Here is a 20,560-nt window from a genome sequence, read left to right as displayed (position 1 = left end):
CAAGTTGAAACCGCTTGTCCAAACGATGGTGCTATACTGTTCTTGCTGACGAAAGCCCCTTTGAAAGGTTCGATTCTTTTAAATACCACTTAAGTGTAAAGTCGGCATGTTAAAGCAAAACCGACCATTTAACACAAAGTGACTATTATTAAATTATACAGAACAAATCCAAAGCAAAGCAAGTCTAGGTGGGACTTTCCCACCTGTCGGCAAGGATCAAAGTCAAGATGCCTTTTCACCTTTTAGTCTGAAAAATCTTCGCATTGTCCTCTGTCTTATAATACAAAACATAGCCAACAAAGAACCGGGGTGCATCCAGGATGAGAAACTTTGGACATATTTGGTCTTGGGCTGCAGCATTTTCCTCAGAGGATGACCACCAGTGGACAGTGGTCATTACGAACGATCAATCATACAGACTGTCAGTCCCGTGTTGAAGTTGGTGTAACCATCGAACCCTAATGAGATAATTGGCAAGCCAAGCTAGGCTTCTAGCTGAGAACAGCGAGATGAAACAGAGACCGCGTTCTACTTTCACAATGATTTAATTGGCTCGAGTCAGACTGGGTCGGATTCAATTTGTGTGCGGAATTTCACCGGTTGGAGCGATTAATTGTCTTAGGTGATAACATGCTTGTTTTCTCAAATTAAAGATTTCACTTGCGAATATGAAACCTAGCGTTGCGTCATTGATAGTTACCTGAAACCTTTCCCTTCATCCCCACCCACCCCCGAGAGCCCGACCCCTCTCCACTAATCCCCCACCCCCGTGTGTGTCTAGCTGTACCCTGCAATCATAGCCCTACCCACACCAAGTGACAGGGTGTTATTCTCCGACATCCCCTTCAGTGCGGGAAACTTGTGTCCTGTCCATGATAGCGTGTGATGGATAGAGAGAAGTTCGTCCCCCCTAAGTGTTATCTTTTCACATAACTATCTCTCTTTCATAGTTTTTATTGTTCTTCCAGATACAATATTTGTTGTTTTCAAAAATAACGTTTCAAGGCTTGCAAAACCCTTAAATCAAATTTTCTTTATACGTAACCATATATCTTTCCCTCTTGTCATTGTTTCTGACAGGTGAACATTCGTTACCACTGCATGCCCTTATAGGTTTCGTCCTTGATATACCTATGTATATATATTAAATAAAATTAAATAAACTTAAATATGTTATTTATTAATCTATATAAATATATGTTCACCTAATAGGGAAACCTTGAATGTAAACTCTGAAATCACTTTCTGTCTTTCTCTTCAGACGGTAATAGCTTCCACGTAATGTGCTCAAGGAAACGTTGCCACAACTGATAAATAGAAACACAACAATGGGTATCGATCGGACCCTCCCCTCCTCTCTCTCTCTCTCTCTCTCTCTCTCTCTCTCTCTCTCTCTCTCTCTCTCTCGTTTGTCCCTGTATCGTTTATCCTGCTCTCGCTCTATTCTTAGAACCTTCAAACAACAATCACCCCTTCCCTCTTTCTCTCTATCGACAGTCCTCACAGCTTACCCTCGACAAAGGTGTTGTTCTTGATATGTCTATGTTTATTGTTCAACCTCTTCTCTTTCTTTCTCTTTCCTCCTCTCTTATCTTTCACGTTTTTCTCTTTCTCGCTCTACCGGACGGTTGGTGTATTGTAAATGAATCTAAGTGTTTTGGACCTGCGTTCTCTCTTACCCATAAGGTGGTTCCTGGACATCGTGATATGATGCTCTACTTGGCACGTCGCGTTGTTGTACAGAAGACCTTACAAAACTATTATCTCTCTCTATATATATACACTCCTAATACGATGCAATTTAGTTGTATCGTGTAAAAGAATAAAGAACACATCAGAGTCCAATAAACACGTTAATGCTTCAGTACCTAATCTTTAACACCCATCAACTATAAAACCAGTGAGAAGGTCCATTGAATCAACCACTGACAGTCAATATTGATAGCTCTAAAACTTGAAAATATACAGCGTTACAATAAACTTCGTGTCACAGTTGCCGATCAGCCTTTGTCTTAGGAATGTAGTACCCCTCCCTCCCACCTCAACCGCCCCTCCCGTCAAGTCCCGTCCCCCGCGATATGCGATGACATGCATGCAAGCGCCAAAGCAGTGATTTATGGGCTAACATTAGCCCTCAATGACGGATAGAGCGTAAGGCCCAGAGTGATACCCTCCGATGTTCTGACTCCCTTAATCTTCACTTTGTTCTTCGAAAATTTCAGGGTACCAGACAGAAAATTGAGACAAAGTGCGTTTTAATTAGAAAACAAGGTATCTGTAATATTAGATTTATCGTTTTTGTTTCCCTAATATAATTTCTACCCTTTCGTCTGTCAAAATAGATACTTCTCGTCCTAGCTTCATCTGGAGCAAATTAATCCGTTTGTTCCTTTCCGTTTGGTGTACCCATGTTAGAGCGGCCATTAAGGTTTATTATTTTGTCAAACGCGGTCTTTTTGTGTTAGCGCGTGTGTGATACGGCGCGATTTGATCGTGTTCACGTTTGTACTTTGGCGTACAATCACGCACGACTTTTCATACTCGAAGCCGTCGAAAATATACACTTAGGAAAATACAAGTCGAGTCCATTAAATACTTAGGTGCAGATTTCCGATCTTCAATAATTCCTCGTTTTTTATTAAAAAAAAAAAGAATTACCGTAAACATACCTGCACGGTATCCGTTACAGATATTTAAAAAAAGTTTAATTGTTGAAGTGTTAGAATGATTTATTAGTTGTTTCAAAAAGCAGAGAAAATTACACAGCATTCGTTTTAAGTTTAACAGTTTGAGATATTGCAAACGTTAACGCTTGAAGTGTAGAATTTCACGAGTCTGAATAATGATGTGGCCTCTGTGTATTTAAACAAAGAATGGTATTCGTTGTTAAAAATACATATCTGCGTAGTTTAAATTGTAAAACTGTATCTTATTATATCCCATATTCATATCACGATGGAGCCGCGTGAATTAGTAATGTACATTTGGAGAGGTCGTTTGCTTTCTCAGTTCTAGTTAAGATTTGTATTATCACCTAATAACGTACAATTCATATACATACTGGTACCCTCAATACGTATGCGTATATATAACTTCAAATAGTTTCTCTGGAGAAACTCCGCCAGGGAAACTTTGAAACTAAATGTATAATATTATGTGCAGTCTTCCATCTTACAAACACTAAATTACGTCAACCCAAATCCTTTTCCAATCGTCTTTGTAAATAAACCAGCGTAATGCATATTCATAGAAGCAGCACAAGTAAACTGATGTATGAATATTCATGAACTTGAATCCGAATCCACTGCACGGAAATATCGATACATGCTACTTTACACGTGCACATCATATCGATTTCATTGAAATGTATTGTCTATTTTCTTTCACTGGTAAAGTATGGCAATAAAAACTGTTACCCCATGCCCAACACTTTATTTAAACACGATTCAAGCTAATAGTTTTAACTCCCCTGGACACAAAAGCAGATGTTGCCATTGCTCCTAGCGATGCCTACCCCTCTCTCGAACCCCCAACGCTTGCTCTCCACTTCGCCCCGCCCCCCTGCCTGCGTCTTCGGCCTTCTGGACACTGTCCACTCTGCGGTGACCAAGGCGTGGCCATCCATCACCGATTCGTTTCGCTCCGTGTCAGTAGTCAAGAGGCCATCTTTGTTTAAGATTTCAATGACAGATTATAATTTGATACACCGCCTGGGACTAGATTTTGGACACATATGTCTATTTAAAGTCTGCCCATCTGGAACATGGTATATGGCAGTGGGATATATGTTTTCAAATATATTCAAGATACATAGTATTTATATATTGTTCGTGAAACTTAAAACTATTTTCCATAACATGACCCATCTTTGAAATTCAGGGAATTTAAATGGATTTGAGATGTAATTTTGCTTCCAAAGAAAATGATGGTATGTGATATTCATGATGTTGACATTGACGAAATTGACAAGGATGCGGCAAAAGGGAAAAAGATATATGTTTTTATCATGATTAAACTTGTTGTTACCAGTAATACTCATCATGGGGAAGATAGACTTGAATGTAAGACGAGTGATAATGATTGATGTGTTTTTCAGAACATAGTGTGTGTGTGTGTGTGTGTGTGTGTGTGTGTGTGTGTGTGTGTGTGTGTGTGTGTGTTCATTACCTACCCGCGAGTTGATCTCATAATACTTGTATCAGTTGGTAATTATAGTTTTCTGGTATTTGGCTAATATAGATATTAGTAACACCATTGTGTACATAAATTGAGCCAAATAAACTATGATCATTCAAATCATTAAAAAATAGCGGTCGATCATTATATTACGTTGTACTTTTTGCGGGTCATTGACGAAGAATATAGTATTCACATTCAAGTTAATATTGCTGATGAATAATTAATAATAGTTTCATAACATTTGGAACTCGTGAATTAATCCAGTAGTTCATATGTATATTTACATTCCCGTGCACCTGTGTATATTTCTACTATCAATGATTGATTTATAAGATATACAGTATCAGATATTTGTGGGGAAAAATCAAAATTTAACCCCATGAAATAATTAGGTTCAAAGGGAAATGTTGTAAAACTCTCATAATAATTAAGTGATATTTACATACGCTGATTCTTATATCACATATACAGTGTCACATACAACTGAAATGTACACGTGTCGATTTCATGAAAGGCAAGTGTGTACATTAAGAGATATAAATCGGTGTATCTTCCTGGGATAAAGAAAACACAAGCTGTTCGTTCCCTTGCTATGAATTGGATATTTCCCCTATCCTATATAGACAACAATAGGACAATTTTGTTACCAACTGTTTTATTGCCCAGAGCTATATGGGGAGACAGTTTATCGGATTAATATGTCATATTTTAATCCCAAATGACAAAGGCTACTTTGTCTGAACACGTTCAAAGAAAACACTCCGTATTCCCTTAGGCACATGTTTTTCGTATCAAGTCAGTTGGGATGGTGTTTTTTATACTCAAAGTTTCATGTTTCGGAAATGATTTTTTCGTGAACGTATGTATTTTGCATTAAGGGCCTGGATATAACAGGTTCGCGGAAGAAAAGGTTTAGTGGTTTTCAAGAAGGCAAAAAATGCCTCAAATTACAGGCAAATGAAGTTATTTTACAAAATATTGTGTTAGTAGACTCTGAGTGAATAAACTGGTGTGCCTTTGTTAGAACTTATTTGCCAGCATTTTGGTAGGCATAAAATAGTATTTATTACTCATAGCTTTAAAAAAGTGACAGAAACATCGCTCCTTGTGTTTATATTACAAGTTTGCAACAACAATACTCGTGTTGATGTTTAATGCTTACGGGAGATAAACGTCTCAGTGAGTGTAAAAACGCCAATAAATAAAATTCAGCAATAAATGCAAAGGATGATGTGTTCTTTAGTTCAGTGAATTTACTTTTTAATGAATGATGTGTCAAGTTTAACAAGTTTATGGGATAATGTGTGTTTATAAACAATGTTTGTAGCATGGATAAATCAATATTATTCAAAGTGATTGTTTTGTTAACAGAATTAGCTTTCGATAGTTGTCGGTTGTAAACGAATTGACATTCATGATGCATTTTGTCAATTAAAATACGTACATTTTATTTAGATAAAATATTTATTTTCAATAACAAATCGCATGCAATGAACAGTTTTACCGAAAATTCAGTTATGATTGTTTATGATAATAAATGATTTTATTTTTATACAATAAAATAGGTACTTCGAACAGAAAACAAACAGAGAAAGTTATAAAACGGCACCAGTCTAATGCATATTTTAAAAAATATTTGAAATGTTCTGTGAAAATAAGTAGGACATTATTGCAATCAGAGGACGTAATACGGGAGGTTTTAGTGACTTTGGAAAATTTCACCAGTTTCACATAACGCAATGAGCACATATTCCCAGGTCGTATTTCTTCCAGCGTTGACAAAACACGATCATAATTGCCGATCACAATTCGGCGCATGTTAAATACAATCGGTGATTTGCAGCGACGACGTGGCTTTTAACATGAAAGCATTTTTAATCAAGTTTTAAATTGTGTAATTAAACAGATATGGCAAAAATTCAAATTTTATCGCCCGTAAGCTAAGTTTTATGCGGAACTTCCGAAACATTGAAAGTCACTCAAAAATTAAAATTTTCTCGATCCTTCTTTTGTTTGCATATTTTTCAAATTCATAAGGATGTCTGCTTCGAGAGTTGACACTGCAGCCTTAGGCTGTCGAAACATTCAACATGCATTGTATAATACAGGCAGATGCAATGATAACGAGAAGCAATGACGTTAGACTATTGTGCATATGATAATTTAACTATACCATGCAACAAATGGGTCGAATTATTTCGGCTGCAAATTTAATGTGACAATCACATAATTATCACTTCGGTCTTCTATAGCCATAAGAATCATCTTGCACAACACAAAATAATAATATAATGAAAAAAATAATTAAATACTAAATTTTTATTACCTTAATGTCGTTGTTTCCGCTAATGAAAGTTTTGACAGAAAATATTTAATTTATTTTTTTAATTTCTAGTTTAGTTTTGTGATATAATTGTAAATGGAATATTAGGTACATAATCCCATTAAAACATTGTTGTCTATTTCACTGGCCCGGTAGGAAGGGGTAGATGCTAGCTATTTAACAAACTCAAGACTGTAGCGTTTACTGTGTAACGGGAAAGGCGGTTTATGGGCTCGACATAAGAAGTGTTATGTCAATACCCTCGTTTTAATTGAGACAATCTTACCTCACACGCTTTAGCACTTGTCCAGTTAAAGAATGCGTAGTTTGGACACACTGACCAACACACAATGACCACTGGACTGGTCAAGTTGCCTTTTTCTGCCACAATAGACTTGTAACGCTCACCCCCACTGAGCTCAAATGTGTCGAAAAATCACACAATTCACTTTTAAAACTCTTTTCAAAATCCTAACTAGAAGCTTACGCAAAGACTGACTGGGAATTTGTCCTACGTTTCTAGAGGGTAGGGTATTTAAAGGCAAGTTTTGTCAGGCTGGGCAATTTCGTTGATTTATATGGTCTTAGAATAATTGATGTCGATTTCATAGCACTGAAATGTCTCTCTCCACGTGTTCCTTTGCAGATCACTGTAAACAGAGCGAGAGGCGAGTCGGCGCTGATTGGTCGACGCGGAGTCACGTGACAGTGTTGAGTCGTAACATGCAGTGATAAGTTGGGGCTTAACTATGTCTGCTGCCCCTCAGAATGAAATAAAGTTTGGAATTCGAAAGATGCAGAAGGGCTATTGTGAACAAATGCCGTCTTACCAAGGTTTCTACCCATCCGAAAGCGGATATAAGTATGACAATGCGTTCAACTACAACTCGGGCTGTCCAGAGTCGAGTGGCTACTACAGCTCTACCAGTTGTGCAGTGCAAAACCATGCGAGTCAGGGTAACGGAGACACATGTATGCAAGATTACAACGATTCACAGTATAATAATTCCTGTATGCAAAACTCGTCCCTTCCATGTGGACCAGGGGTGAACAATCTTCACCCGAATCCGTCTATCAAACAGGAGATATATCCATGGATGAAAGAATCAAGACAGAACTCCAAACAGCGACAAAGCGTCGCAGGTAAGTTCCGTAGTGAGTGATGTATTGGTCGCGAGTCCTAGGTTGGCAATAAACGCGTAACTAGAACTATCTAATGCCGGTCGGTGATCGCCAGTGCTATTAGATGAATGACGCAGCACTGACAGAATGATGCGTCAGCCGCGCAAGAAGGTTTAAACACTTAGAGAGTTTTTTTTACAGTGTAAATGATTAATGAGATTTAGATTGTGCCGCTTGCATTTGTTTTGGTTTCGACTGGCTAAATGTCGGACAGAATGACGAACGATGTGTTAAAAATCTAGACTGGGAAATTCCCTATTTTGGATAATTTCCTCCAGTTAAATGAATTCAATTGCACTACTATGTAGGCCTTACTGCATGTGTACTTAGTAATGTCAATCAAATGTCATGTCAATATCAGGACGTTTGGAACGTATAACATCTATCACAGTTAGAATTTTGTTATTTCGTATTTTTTTATATATGTGAAACTGTCATTGATTTCTCGTCTTGGGTTGACAGTGTAATTTAGAACTAGCTTCAGAATTCTCAGTTACCATGATAATCAACACGTGGCTTATTAATGTACACTGAAGCTGCTCTTGTTAAAGAAATATCGTTACATGGTGATAATGATTCAAATATATATTGAAATTCATAAATATATCCTACCCTTTTTCATTATTTTGAATATTATGTGTGTAACTTCATCCATCTTACAATTCAGTTATAAATCATAGTTATTCAACAATATTTATCCTTGATGATATCCTTTGTCAAAAATGATAAAGTGGCAGCAATAACACGCTTTTTCATAACTATCCCATATGACTGAGTACATTTCCATGCGATGACTTTATACACACACTTCATATCTTAACTTTACACGCATAATTCGTTAATGTATCTTTTAACAAGTATTAAATATATTATCTTTTTTATTATTATCATTTACATAAAGGGATCCTACCTTAATATAATATAATCATAACATAAACTCACTGAGGCAGAATAACAATCTTTTATAATGCTATAACCTGAGATCATATAAATCAGCCTTTATCTCATATTTATGTATGTATGGCTGTTTTATCGAAACAAATTTGCTCCGGCAAATTTACCTTCAAGCCATACTGGTAAACGTCTCATAAGGCTTAGCGGACTGGTCCGAGATTTATGTTCAGTCCTAATTTAGCGATCGTAAATGGTTGTCTCCTAAACGATAGTGAGTTCCATTTTCCCCCTAAATGCCTTAAAACACCCTGCTACCGCCTCGCCTCCCTATCTCAGCTCTTGGGGGGATTTTCTCCCCATAACATTTAGCTCACTCGAACGCAGTGGAGCAGATAAACTTGAACGCTGGTCACATAAATTTTTCATCGCGTGAATATAAAAATGTCAAAGACGCAATTAGAAGCGTAATTCCACCTCTAAGTGATCACTCCATCAGTGAGGTGTATATTTCTCAGAGAAAACTTATACAGTTCAGCACTTAAAATTACCTGACTATAATTCAAAATACGTGTCAAAATAAATCTGTTGGGTTGATGTTATTGTGTGTTTTCATGGGTAGGATTTTGCTTTGACGATGAACCAAAATGTGACTTCTTTTATGGCAAATTGAGCATTACAGGGATTTCATAAAGGTAACATAACAATATTCATTGTGTAAGACATTGAAGTTATTTAAATATTCATGTTTATATTAGTTGGGCTATATATCAAATTGTCACATAGTCATATATACTTTTGTTTCGCAAAATTCCATTTGTAAAGTATGTGTAATATATAATTTTACAAAAATATAAATGTTCCAGATTGTCGTGAAAGGGTTACTCAATATAAATACTACAGGTCAGCCTACAATATAGATACATCTCTTGTCAATTTTTAAAGCTTTATATCATAGATGACTCACAAGTGTAATGTACAACAATGCATTTCAATCAAATTTACAGAAGGCATTGGAAACCGCTTCATTTTATCTGTCTGTGTTTGTTTCCACTGAGAACCTGCACATGTTTCTAGCAGTTTATGATCCCTGCATGCATTCGGTTCTTTACACCAGTGTCTTATTTGTGTAATGAATGACACAGTTGTGTCAATATGCATGCTGGTGAACAAAAACTGTCAATAATAGAAGCAGATGTCAATTTCGTGTCAATATCACTTCCTCTCACCACGTCTTATGTATACAAACCATGAACGAGCTGGAAACCATGTGTGTTCCATGTAGGTATCATGCAATGCGTTAACATAAAGCATTATCCTCTGCTCAAAATACATCTTGAATAAGCATTATCTGATTTTTAAGTATAACACAAAGGCTATTGATAAACATTTATTCAAACACGCTGTAAGTAAAAAGCATGTTTTTGATAATGAATACATTCGAAACCAAAATAAAAATGTTGTTTCTTCGCTGTTGTTATTTATAAGGCATTTTCGGAGCGAGTTGAATTACTTCTGTGTAACATGTATGTTAATATTTCTACCGTACTTCTGGTTGAGCCAATTCTTTACGTAAGTACGCCCATATATTACATGGATTGCCACTTTGATAAACAGAAAAGGAGTGCCCCTTTATAGGAGTGTACGGTATAGGAATAATGAAATATTGTAAAAGTAAGATTCCTTCCTTTTTTTTATCGTAGTTCACCCCCAAAATGTACTTCAGTGGGGCATGTCAATCTTGTGTTTTCGATGCTATCATTCCAGGATCACTCAGTATTAAACAAAGATAGCGCATCTTGCAACATTCTTTCTATTGAGGGGCAGTATTTTTGAAACATTTTCGCCTGTTCTGACTGGGTTTATAAATAACCTCTTGGATCTGGGCTGGACTGATATGACAGAAATTGTAAGTCTGCAAACACGCTGTTTCAATTAAAGAACGCCGCTTCGTCAAAAACAAACTTAAAAAACGGACGATTCAGATAAACGTGTTGCACTTCTTGTTATGTGATTCCGCGAGATAAAATAGTTCTTGTCTCCAATCCCGCTGTCAGTGAGTCGGCGGAGCGATCTACGAGCAGATAGTGCCTCTACTGTCAGATAAGATTCTCTGAAGGTTCCTTGACAACCAGTATTGGATTTGGGAACTTTCGACTTTGCTACACTAGCTATAGTCTTAGTACTGTGCATGCCAGGCACATCATCTGATAACCCTGCCTTGGGATCCACGATGCCAGACAGGAAAGTAATGTACCAAGGAAAACACTGGTAGCTTTTACCGTTTATGGAGGAATGATAAAAAACTAAGTGAACATTAAAACACAGAACATGTAAAGATATTTGAGAAAGTTCAAATGTAAATACATCTGAAACAGTGGTATATTGTATCATGAATATGAATAAAAAATAATTGTAACACTAAAAACATGAACCACAAGCTTAAATAAGTATGAAAGATAGTATATTTGTTTTTTTAATGTGAAATGACTTTTGGATGTGAAAATTCTATAATAATGTCTGTTATGAAGCCACGTCAATATAATGCAATATTTAATTCTATGTTTGGGATCTTACAAATACATAAGGTATTTCATGTCACCATTAAAAATGAGATATAATTTATATCGAATCTATAATTAATATTTTCCCTGTCTACATATTGTAATGATCTGTAAACCAACTGCTGGTCATGTAAATGAAAGCGACCAAATCCTTTCAATAATCATAAGAAAAATCTGTTAAAACAAAAAGCTGCACCGAAATAACGTTTAAAAATCAGTTTCCTTCTGAACATTAGTGGTTCTTCATCTACCTAACGGTATAATATAATAATAATCCATTCAAAGATTCTTTATGATGAAGTCTGTTCATTTTTATCCGTGTCAGTTCTTCCAAATACAATCCTGTGGAATGAATATTAATGAACTTTATATAAGGGTAAATTCATCAGATTCTGAGTGGAGCAGAAAGACGTTTTCTCTTTCTATTTTGATGTACTAAGGGCGATGTAACCACAAAACTCAAGGGGTGGCCCACATGACAAAATATAAAAGTCTGTTATTGCAGTGAATAATGCATTACTTTCCAAGAAAAAAGAGGAAAATTCGTTATTATTCAAAGCATTCATATTTTCTCTTCCACCTCGAGCTATCCCGGACGAAAAAATCTATAGGAGAGTTTGATTATGCAAATATATGACTGTTTTGACTCAGGCAGATATGAAATGAGCGCTAACCATGTGTTACAATCCATACTAATCTATACCTGTCATTGTTTAGTAAACTATGGAATCACTGCTCGATCAACGGTCGCTGGCAGATTTCAGCTATAAATTCGCGTAAAGGATGTTTCGCCTTTCTTCCCTATACATTCTATGTAGGTGACAAGTACCGTGATTTTATGTACTTTCATAATAGAAACATCACAGACAATACAGTCCAGATGGGAAGCAATATGACATGGCAATTATCGATAGACCATGCCAGATTCAATGTTGACTATATCGGGAAATTAATAAAATAAAATATATGTTTTCAGTCGGAAGATGTTGCATTTATAACAATAGGTAAAATACTCGGAGCTGTATGTTTGAATCCAATAATCAAGCCAGCGCTCCTGAGATCGCGGTCCAGGCCGTTGATAGCGTTATTCGCATGTTGAAAAGATTTAAATAACTTATCAAGGCATATGATATGTAAAACTATGGTTAGTGAATATAACCGTACAAAAACGTGATAGATTAGTGACTCAGTTTATTGCGCCTTATCAACAACAACAACAACAACAACAATAATAATAATAGTAATAAAAATAATAATAATAAATGTTTATGTAAAGAAGTGTGTTATGAAATTTAGTTTAAGAATTGTCAAATATCCGAATTTACCTGTACAAACTATTACGCTTATCTGACCTAAACGAGCTGACTTGCACAAAAAGTCTCCACTGTTACTGGAGTCAAGAGTCCCCACAACCCACTCTGTCTGGGGTGAACGTGCCACCAGGAGCTATGGTTCAGTGAAGATACAGAAAGACCACGGAGCTAAATAGGTTAAGGTGTTCATTTCACTCAACAGCTGGGCAAGAATGAAATATACATACACTGACCTTAATCTATTTCACTATTGTACTGTCCTCAGTATTAGTAACCGTTCATGAGTAAAAGTTGACATCTTGTTTTGACATCGTGTTCCTTATTGATGTATGTTGTCAATATACAAGCGATTAACCATTGAAAGAAATCTACATGCGATACCTTCACTCTGTAAACGATATATATATATATAGGGCAAAGAAATAGAACCGTGTGATGGACAAGCAGTGTCAAGTTGGTTTCCGTCTCTGTCGGTGGAAATAATATATATCTATATCTATATGACAGACACGTGAATGGAACAGCAATGTCAACGTCCTGTATATTGTATAGAACGTGTACCTTGTAAATATTTAAATAACAATTGTTAACTTAAGAATAATTATGAATTGTTGATTATATATTGATTGAGGTATATTTCATTTTTTAAAACTTCAATCACATCACTCTAAATAAGAAACAATCTGGTTTATTTCATTTAGTGACGTTTCGATGTAAATTCTTACACTGTTATCAAGCGTGTGTTATCGTTCAGATCAAAATTACGAGAGCAATGACATATGCTTGCGGCTAAAGTTATCACGTTACGTTTAAAGGTGAATATATAAGGTTTTAAGTTCATTGTGGAGATATGTTTTTTTATGAAGAGTATGACAGTGGGCACTTTTGCGCTACACGATCTACAACATACGAAGCAGTCTTGTATCCCCGAAGAAGCACTCTGTGTAGGTCAGCTTGTCCGAGTGCCACTCCTGATGCAAATGTGAAACGAAAGAACAATAGCGATTGCCACGATAGGGTTATCTGCTTTAGACGAATGTCTGTTCATGTGAAATTCATTGGAGAACCTGCTTGTCCTTTCAGAGCCCACGAAGCGAGCCAGGACAGCCTATACTAGCGCTCAACTTGTCGAATTGGAAAAAGAGTTTCATTTCAATCGGTATCTCTGTCGGCCGCGAAGGATAGAAATGGCGGCGTTATTGAATCTGACGGAGCGACAGATAAAAATATGGTTCCAGAACCGACGCATGAAGCACAAGAAGGAGTCGAGGGGAAAAGGCTCGGACAAAATGGCTTCCAAATCCGAAGGGAGTTTTTCAGGGAGTGATTCGGAGAACCATGACTTGTCTGGGGACGGGATGAAACCCCCCACCCCCACCGGTTCTCATCGTCTCATCCCCACCCCTGACCACCAACCCCCCTGTGACCAAACCCTCGGTATGCACCCTCAGCAAAGGCCGGGGAGTCAAGGCAGCATGGCCAACCCTCCTCAGGTTAGCCCCTTACCCCAGAAGGACAGCCCCTCCCTAAATATGAAACATTCAGGCGGGCAGTCAAATCTTAGTCCCTACCCACAGAACACTCAAGTGCCGTACCCCCCGAACGGACAATACATGCAGCATTCTATGCCCCCAACGAACAGGGGTTACCATGGTAACGGGATGATGATGACGGGTGGTATGTACCCCGATGTACAACACATGGACAATGTTAACCAGGGACACTGTATGACGTCATCACTTCCCATGATGACGTCACAGATGAGTTGCTCAATTGCTTCGAATGGGTACAATCAGGGGTCGTATGATTATATCCCCAAACTGACTCACTTGTAGACGGAAGTTTAATTTATTGCCATCTATTTTTGAATGATTGAAATACCTTGTTTTATGTGTGTATGTTGCATGCTTCTAGACAATAGAGATTAGCGAAATCCAGTTATTGACAAGGACGATCCTGAAATATATTCGTTTTGAAACCAATCCCGTGGCCAAATTCAGACTATTATTTATCCAGAGGTAACCTGAATATATGCATTATATATATATATCTTTGTTGATCGTAGTCACCTAGTGTAGATACAGTAGTCATGTCTATAGTTTGATTGTTCTGAAATGGACATGACAGTCTAAACAAGCTCCATGACAACGTGTTGTAGTTTTCTTGCCATAATACTCAGTCGCGTTTCTGCTCAACGATAATAACAGCCACGATAGGGCTGTATATTCAGAGTGAGTGAGTGAGTGAGTGAGTGTGGTTTAACGCCGCTTTAAACAGTATTTCAGTTATACTGTGGCGTCACAAGGGAGGTCTTACATGTTTACCATTTTGGTGGAACCATGAGGACGATGGTGCTGACAAATATGGAAACATAATCAGGGCGAACCTGGGATTCGAACTCACGACCACAGGTTTCCGGTGTGCCAAAGGGAGGCAACTCTGCGTCACAGTCCTATGGGCCACCAAAACCAATGTTGAGAGATATCCCTCTACAGCGGGTATCACAGTACATTCGCAAAACATATCACAAAATAAGAGCGACAAAATACTTTCCATAAACCAATTTTTTACACAATTTACGTTTTCATGATTTACACCGATGCCCTGATCTACGTCAGTTTCAAATCGTTTAAAAATATAACATGTTTTTCCACCGGTGTTGCATTTGTTACTCATTTTTTAATGAAATGCAAATATATTCTGATAAAATGTCCAGATGATATCATAATTTATTTTAAGGAAAACTAAAACAAACGTATTTTATGTAACGTTTTGAGGGAGACAGTCTGACGCTTCATGTCGCTTCGCAAGCTCAGAAAAGGTGACAGGACTTTGATGGTCTGGGTATTGTCAATTCTTTTGTCAGCATCGCGTTTGAAATTGCTTCTAAGTCTTAGCGTGGTTGACTAACGTAGGTATGTAGGTAATATAAGCGCCCCTGGCCCATTTACACCTGTGCGAACTGACCCCACAGATGAGCTGAGGCGTGGTACTAATCGCCCTCTTTGATCTGCTGGGAAAATGAAGTACAATGCAATCGGGGTCTAATCCTGTAATATCGCTCTTATAAACGAATTAGCTTTGTGACCTTTTGTCGTCTATTTGATTGTTTTGAACGAAGTAAGACCGGCAGGATGATAGGGGCTTTTGAGCAGAGGACTAATTCAGGCGACCAGTCGCCCATATCTTTATTGAAAGCACGCGCGACATTTGGGACCGTTGTTGGACGAGAACAGACAATTGGGTGAAATTGGTCGGGGAATTTCGAACTCAGGAGTCCATTCATCGATGACGCAATCAAACGCCACCCGACATATTGGACAAACAGGCGGGTGGAATGAACATGCGCATTACAGCTGCTTTCTGTCCAGCGGATAATGAAAAGCCAAACTTTGATCACTCGGGCGAAAAAAAACGAATCGTGATTCAATTAAAGGTATACCCCGTTATAGAAAATTTCAAAGGCTAAATCCTTTTGTTAAAAAACCCCGAGATCCTTTCCTCTTAATTTGACAATTATTGAAACTCGAAATTCGATACACTCACTCCGTGATCTGGATCGTTTATTACCTATTAAGTCTAACGGGATCCTGTAGTGAATAGAGGGTACATTGTGATCGTTCTTCGCAGGGGGGCAAACAAGTGCTTAGTGACGTAATAAGTGTGATCTAAATGAACCAGGGCAAATTGACTAAATAAGGTCATGCAGGTTTATTCACAGGCCAAGCCCTGTTGCAGCATAGGAATCATCAGGCGAATATGTCACGTGTGGCCCTATTTGTGTCATGTCTGGCAACCGGTAATAATTACCACATTTATCATGGATAATTTGAATTCCATTAACGTTTATCCCCATGACAAACATGTCAATGCTCATGTAACTATTTCATGACAGAATATTTCTATTCGGGCTCGTGGCAAACGGTATTTCGATATCCACATTTTCTTTCAACAATGTTCATTTTCATTTGATGTTTTTTAAGGAACATCCTTAATGAATTTGTTGGTAAAGTGTTTACATAAATGTATAACTAACATGGTAATTACAAATATGAAATCACTACCCGTGAACCATCATTGTACCACTTGTTAATTTTAATCATTTACTAACGTGCTTTTCGTTAATTTCGTTAATTTCGTCACCCCAACAAAACCCATTTCTGTGTTATATTCCCGTATTCATGTATTTGGGATTCTAATTCCTTAAAGGCAACAGGAGCAAATAGCGTCGGGAAATCAGGGTACTATATAGATTAGAAGCCATCGCTGTTATATTGAGTTCGTTTCATTTGATAGATACATCTTGTGCCTATAGCCCACACCCACCCTCCACAATTAGTGTAGTGTGTCAAATGTTTGCATGGTAAAAGTAGCGGCATCGAACTATTAGATTGATTTTTTGTGTTTCAATTATTTGTATACGAAATATGGAAAGAAATTGTGATATTTTTGAGTTTTTAAGTAAAAATATGATCAATGATATTCACTTGTTTGTTTTGTCTAAACTGTGCATGAATTGAACTGTTGTAGTGATAATGCTCCATCAGGGCACATCGCTGAATCAGCAACGCCCCGAACGAGTGTAGTGTAACACTTTGGTACACTTGATTTTATGACACACCTTAGCATTTATATATGGATGCACAGGTGAAAGGTACGGCGTGTTCTTGTGTGACCGTTATGCTACACAACAATTGCTAAGGTCTGAAAAGGACAACATGGCAAAAAAAGCCTTCTTGATCAGGTGTCGGAAGATACGCTGACAAGGCCGTCAACAAGGTTATGACGTGAGAGGTCATCACCGAACGCTGATGACATCAACGGTCATTGGGGCATTCCAAACGGACAACCAAAATGGACTCCAGTCGCTCTTCGCGACGAGATTGTTCTCTCTCTTCGTTAAAATACCACAAGACCGAAGAGGCCATGTCCAGAAAATATTGATCGGTCGTCTATGTAGACAGACGTATATATATTGTCAATATCGCTGTCAACAAATACCAACTCGTATATGGGAAGTGCTAGCATGTGTAAGCATATAATACCACTACCAAGAATAACGAATCACTTCAAAATTCATTTGATACACTGAATTCAACATGTCCATTAAAAGTTCCGTGTTGAAATCAGTAGATTACAATGATGGTAGATGGCTGGACAGGTTTACTCTTTTCGCGAACACCTGGACCCTCTTTCACAAAACGATCTTAGCGCTAAGACTATTGTAAGCCTATGTTAAAGTATGGGAGTTAAGATCATCTTAGCACTAAGACCGCTTTGTGCAATTTGGTTCAGGTGTCACAGGAGTTACAGGGGTCCATTCATATAAATGTTACCACTATTTTGCCTTTAACGTCCAATGCAATCAGATAATCGAGACTGGTTCCTCTCTGGCGTTGACGTTCTGTATGAACAGTACGTTCTAGCTATGCATAATGCTTACTATATACCGCTTGTGAATACACAACGCATACATGTACATCTCAATCAGCTTAATACAACAATGGTTTTAGCTGTTATTTTATTAAATCAGACGAATCACAAGATGTTGAGTCAATACATCTCTCTATATATACGCCTGTCAACATCATACAATCTTTGTTATATTCTCCTCAAATAGAACTGGGTTTGTATGACTATATATGTAATTGTAAATCCACAAAACTCCACAGAACGGCCAACAACAGGTCACTATGTTGACAAATGGCCACAACGTCTTTTTCAGAGATGAGCTGTTTATCGAACTTTGTTAACTCGTACCCCGAGTTAATGAATTTCGAGTTAATAAAGTTCGATTTAACGAAGCTCGAGTGAACAAAGTTCGAGTTGACGAAATTCGAATTATTGAAGTTGGAATTAACGAGTTTTACTGGATTTCGATCTCACAAGTGCAACTCCTGTTGTTTTTTTCTTTAACATTCCCCATTCCGCGATCACGAACTGGGAACTCTTCGTTACTCAACGCTGAAAAAAGCGAATGGTTTATATAGATCTCATTCAAACACCAACCTCTATTCACAAAATTCCGATAGTCACCAACCTACATTTCATATAATAAACTCTGCCATCCATGTTTCCCATATATCCCCCCATATCGACATCAAAATGATATCGTTCAGAAATCATCCGTGTGAAATGTGGGATCGCCTCCATCATTCATACGCCAGTCGGGCAAACTCTTTTGACAAAAAGTTACTACCATACATTTACACTCTTTTAGGTTCCATATCGTAACGCCTTTTCCACTTTGAGCTTATAACTGTTCCTGTCCCATAACAGAATTGACAAAATATTAAGTACCTGCATACAAATCACAATAATATCAATGTGGCAACACCTGGCGTGGACAACCTGTGCCACACTTGTAGCAAGTGACTGTGGCAGACGGAATTTGAGTAAACGGGAAAAACGTGATTCATATACAATTGGAAATGATATGTGATGATTATTGAAGAATGTATAGTGAAACCTATATATTTTTTAGCAAGATCAGAGGTGTATCTTGTTTTCTGTGAACGTAGCATTGTTAGGGACACGTGGTCTGACCATTGAAAGTATCTACGAATTCGATTGTCCTTAAGACTTCGACTTATCGAGGCGTCACTGTACTTTGTACCTTGTACAAAATATATACAATAAACTACGGTTATAACGAACTAAAAGGGATCACTAATTTTAGTTCGTTAAAACCGTAGTTCGTTATACGCATTTACAGCCCATATACAGCAATTGGACGGAACCCAAAACAGTTCGTAATATCCGTCAGTTCATTATAAGCCTGTTTGATATAAACGTAATTTAATGCATATATTTTGTAAAAGGTCCAAAGTACACTGACGCCTCGGCAAGTCAAAGTCTTAGGGACAATCGAATATATCGAGTTATCCGGAATCCGATACAAATGGGATTCGATATTTGAGATGGAAAAGAATGTATTGCTATTGATAAGTAACTCTTCTTTAAATTATCACACATAGTTTGACAACACAAATTATAATGTAACACATAAGAGTTAATTCCATAAATTATGTTATGTAATAGATGGAAGAAACACATTTATTCGACACATACAACTTCGGCTTTCGAAGTCACAGTGCATTATGCGATGTATGCGAATTAATTCGAGCTAAACAAGTTATATTGAGCAGGGAATACAAACACTTAAAAGATCATTAATATAGGAAGATATTAAGTAGTTTAATATATGAATACATACTGTTATGATTATAGTGAACATGGATCAATTATTTATCGCAATACGTCATTATTAACATTATTGGTTCGTGTACACGTGATTACGTCATGATTTGTAGCCATCTGTAAACTGATTGGTTGGTTGGTTTGTTGTTTAACGCCGCACTCAGCAATATTCCAGCTATATGACGGCGGTATCTGTAAACTGAATATACCTTGGCAGTATATTAATACTACACAATTTTAAAATGATATAATAAAATATCTTAACAAAGACCAAAAAATATATGCAAACATATTTTATTTATGTCTTAATTTCTCATAGGTACAATGTGTGAAGCCCCTTTCTGGTGTCCCCCCGCCATGATGTTGCTAGAATATTGCTAAAAGCAGCGTAAAGCCATATTCACTCACTCACTCACTTAATTTCTCAATTGCAAAATATAGTTTCGTTTAATGAGGTTAGTAAAGGTTATCTTGGAAGCACAGAAGGACAACATACACCATTCAATCAGACAAAGCTAAACATGTGCAAAATCAATATAGTTGCTTTTGTAGAGAATTTAATATCCGTTAAAACTGTATTTTTATATCATGGGGTTCAATGACCCGTGGACGATGAAATGTCACAGGCGCTAACCTTTCGCTCAAATGTCACACATTGTTTTGCTTTTTTCATCACAAAGGAAATCAGCACTTTGATGAGACATGAATCCTTTGATCGAACAAGAACGAGATGCTGTTATCAACACTATATCAGCTGTCAATAATAAAATGAGGGACAGGGGAGTGTGTCAATTTGTGGTCAGTTCCTTTGTTGGAGGATATAAGTGCATCTAACCATTTTGTTCTCAGCGTTGATGTTTTGAGCATGAATGGACAAGGCGGCATTACATCTTTGTTAAGTTTACGAT

General features: G+C 37.3%; 1 protein-coding gene across 4 annotated transcripts in view; it reads left to right on the top strand.

Moving 5' to 3' along the window:
- LOC139463914 (homeobox protein Hox-A3a-like) overlaps nucleotides 1-16,872 on the top strand; it is a 120,277-nt gene extending 103,405 nt beyond the window's left edge. For all 4 annotated transcript variants that reach the window (XM_071245336.1, XM_071245335.1, XM_071245337.1 and 1 more), the window contains 2 exons: nucleotides 7,149-7,645; nucleotides 13,536-16,872. In XM_071245336.1, coding sequence (XP_071101437.1) covers nucleotides 7,252-7,645; nucleotides 13,536-14,287 — 1,146 coding nt within the window. In that variant the 5' untranslated portion in view covers nucleotides 7,149-7,251 and the 3' untranslated portion in view covers nucleotides 14,288-16,872. The remainder of the gene's footprint in view (nucleotides 1-7,148; nucleotides 7,646-13,535) is intronic.
- Nucleotides 16,873-20,560: the final 3,688 nt, after the last annotated feature.

The sequence above is a fragment of the Haliotis cracherodii genome, unplaced genomic scaffold (genome assembly GCF_022045235.1).
Source record: "Haliotis cracherodii isolate W230 unplaced genomic scaffold, xgHalCrac1.p SCAF_16, whole genome shotgun sequence".
In the NCBI taxonomy this organism is placed as follows: domain Eukaryota; kingdom Metazoa; phylum Mollusca; class Gastropoda; order Lepetellida; family Haliotidae; genus Haliotis; species Haliotis cracherodii.
This window is presented reverse-complemented; position numbering and strand designations above follow the sequence as displayed.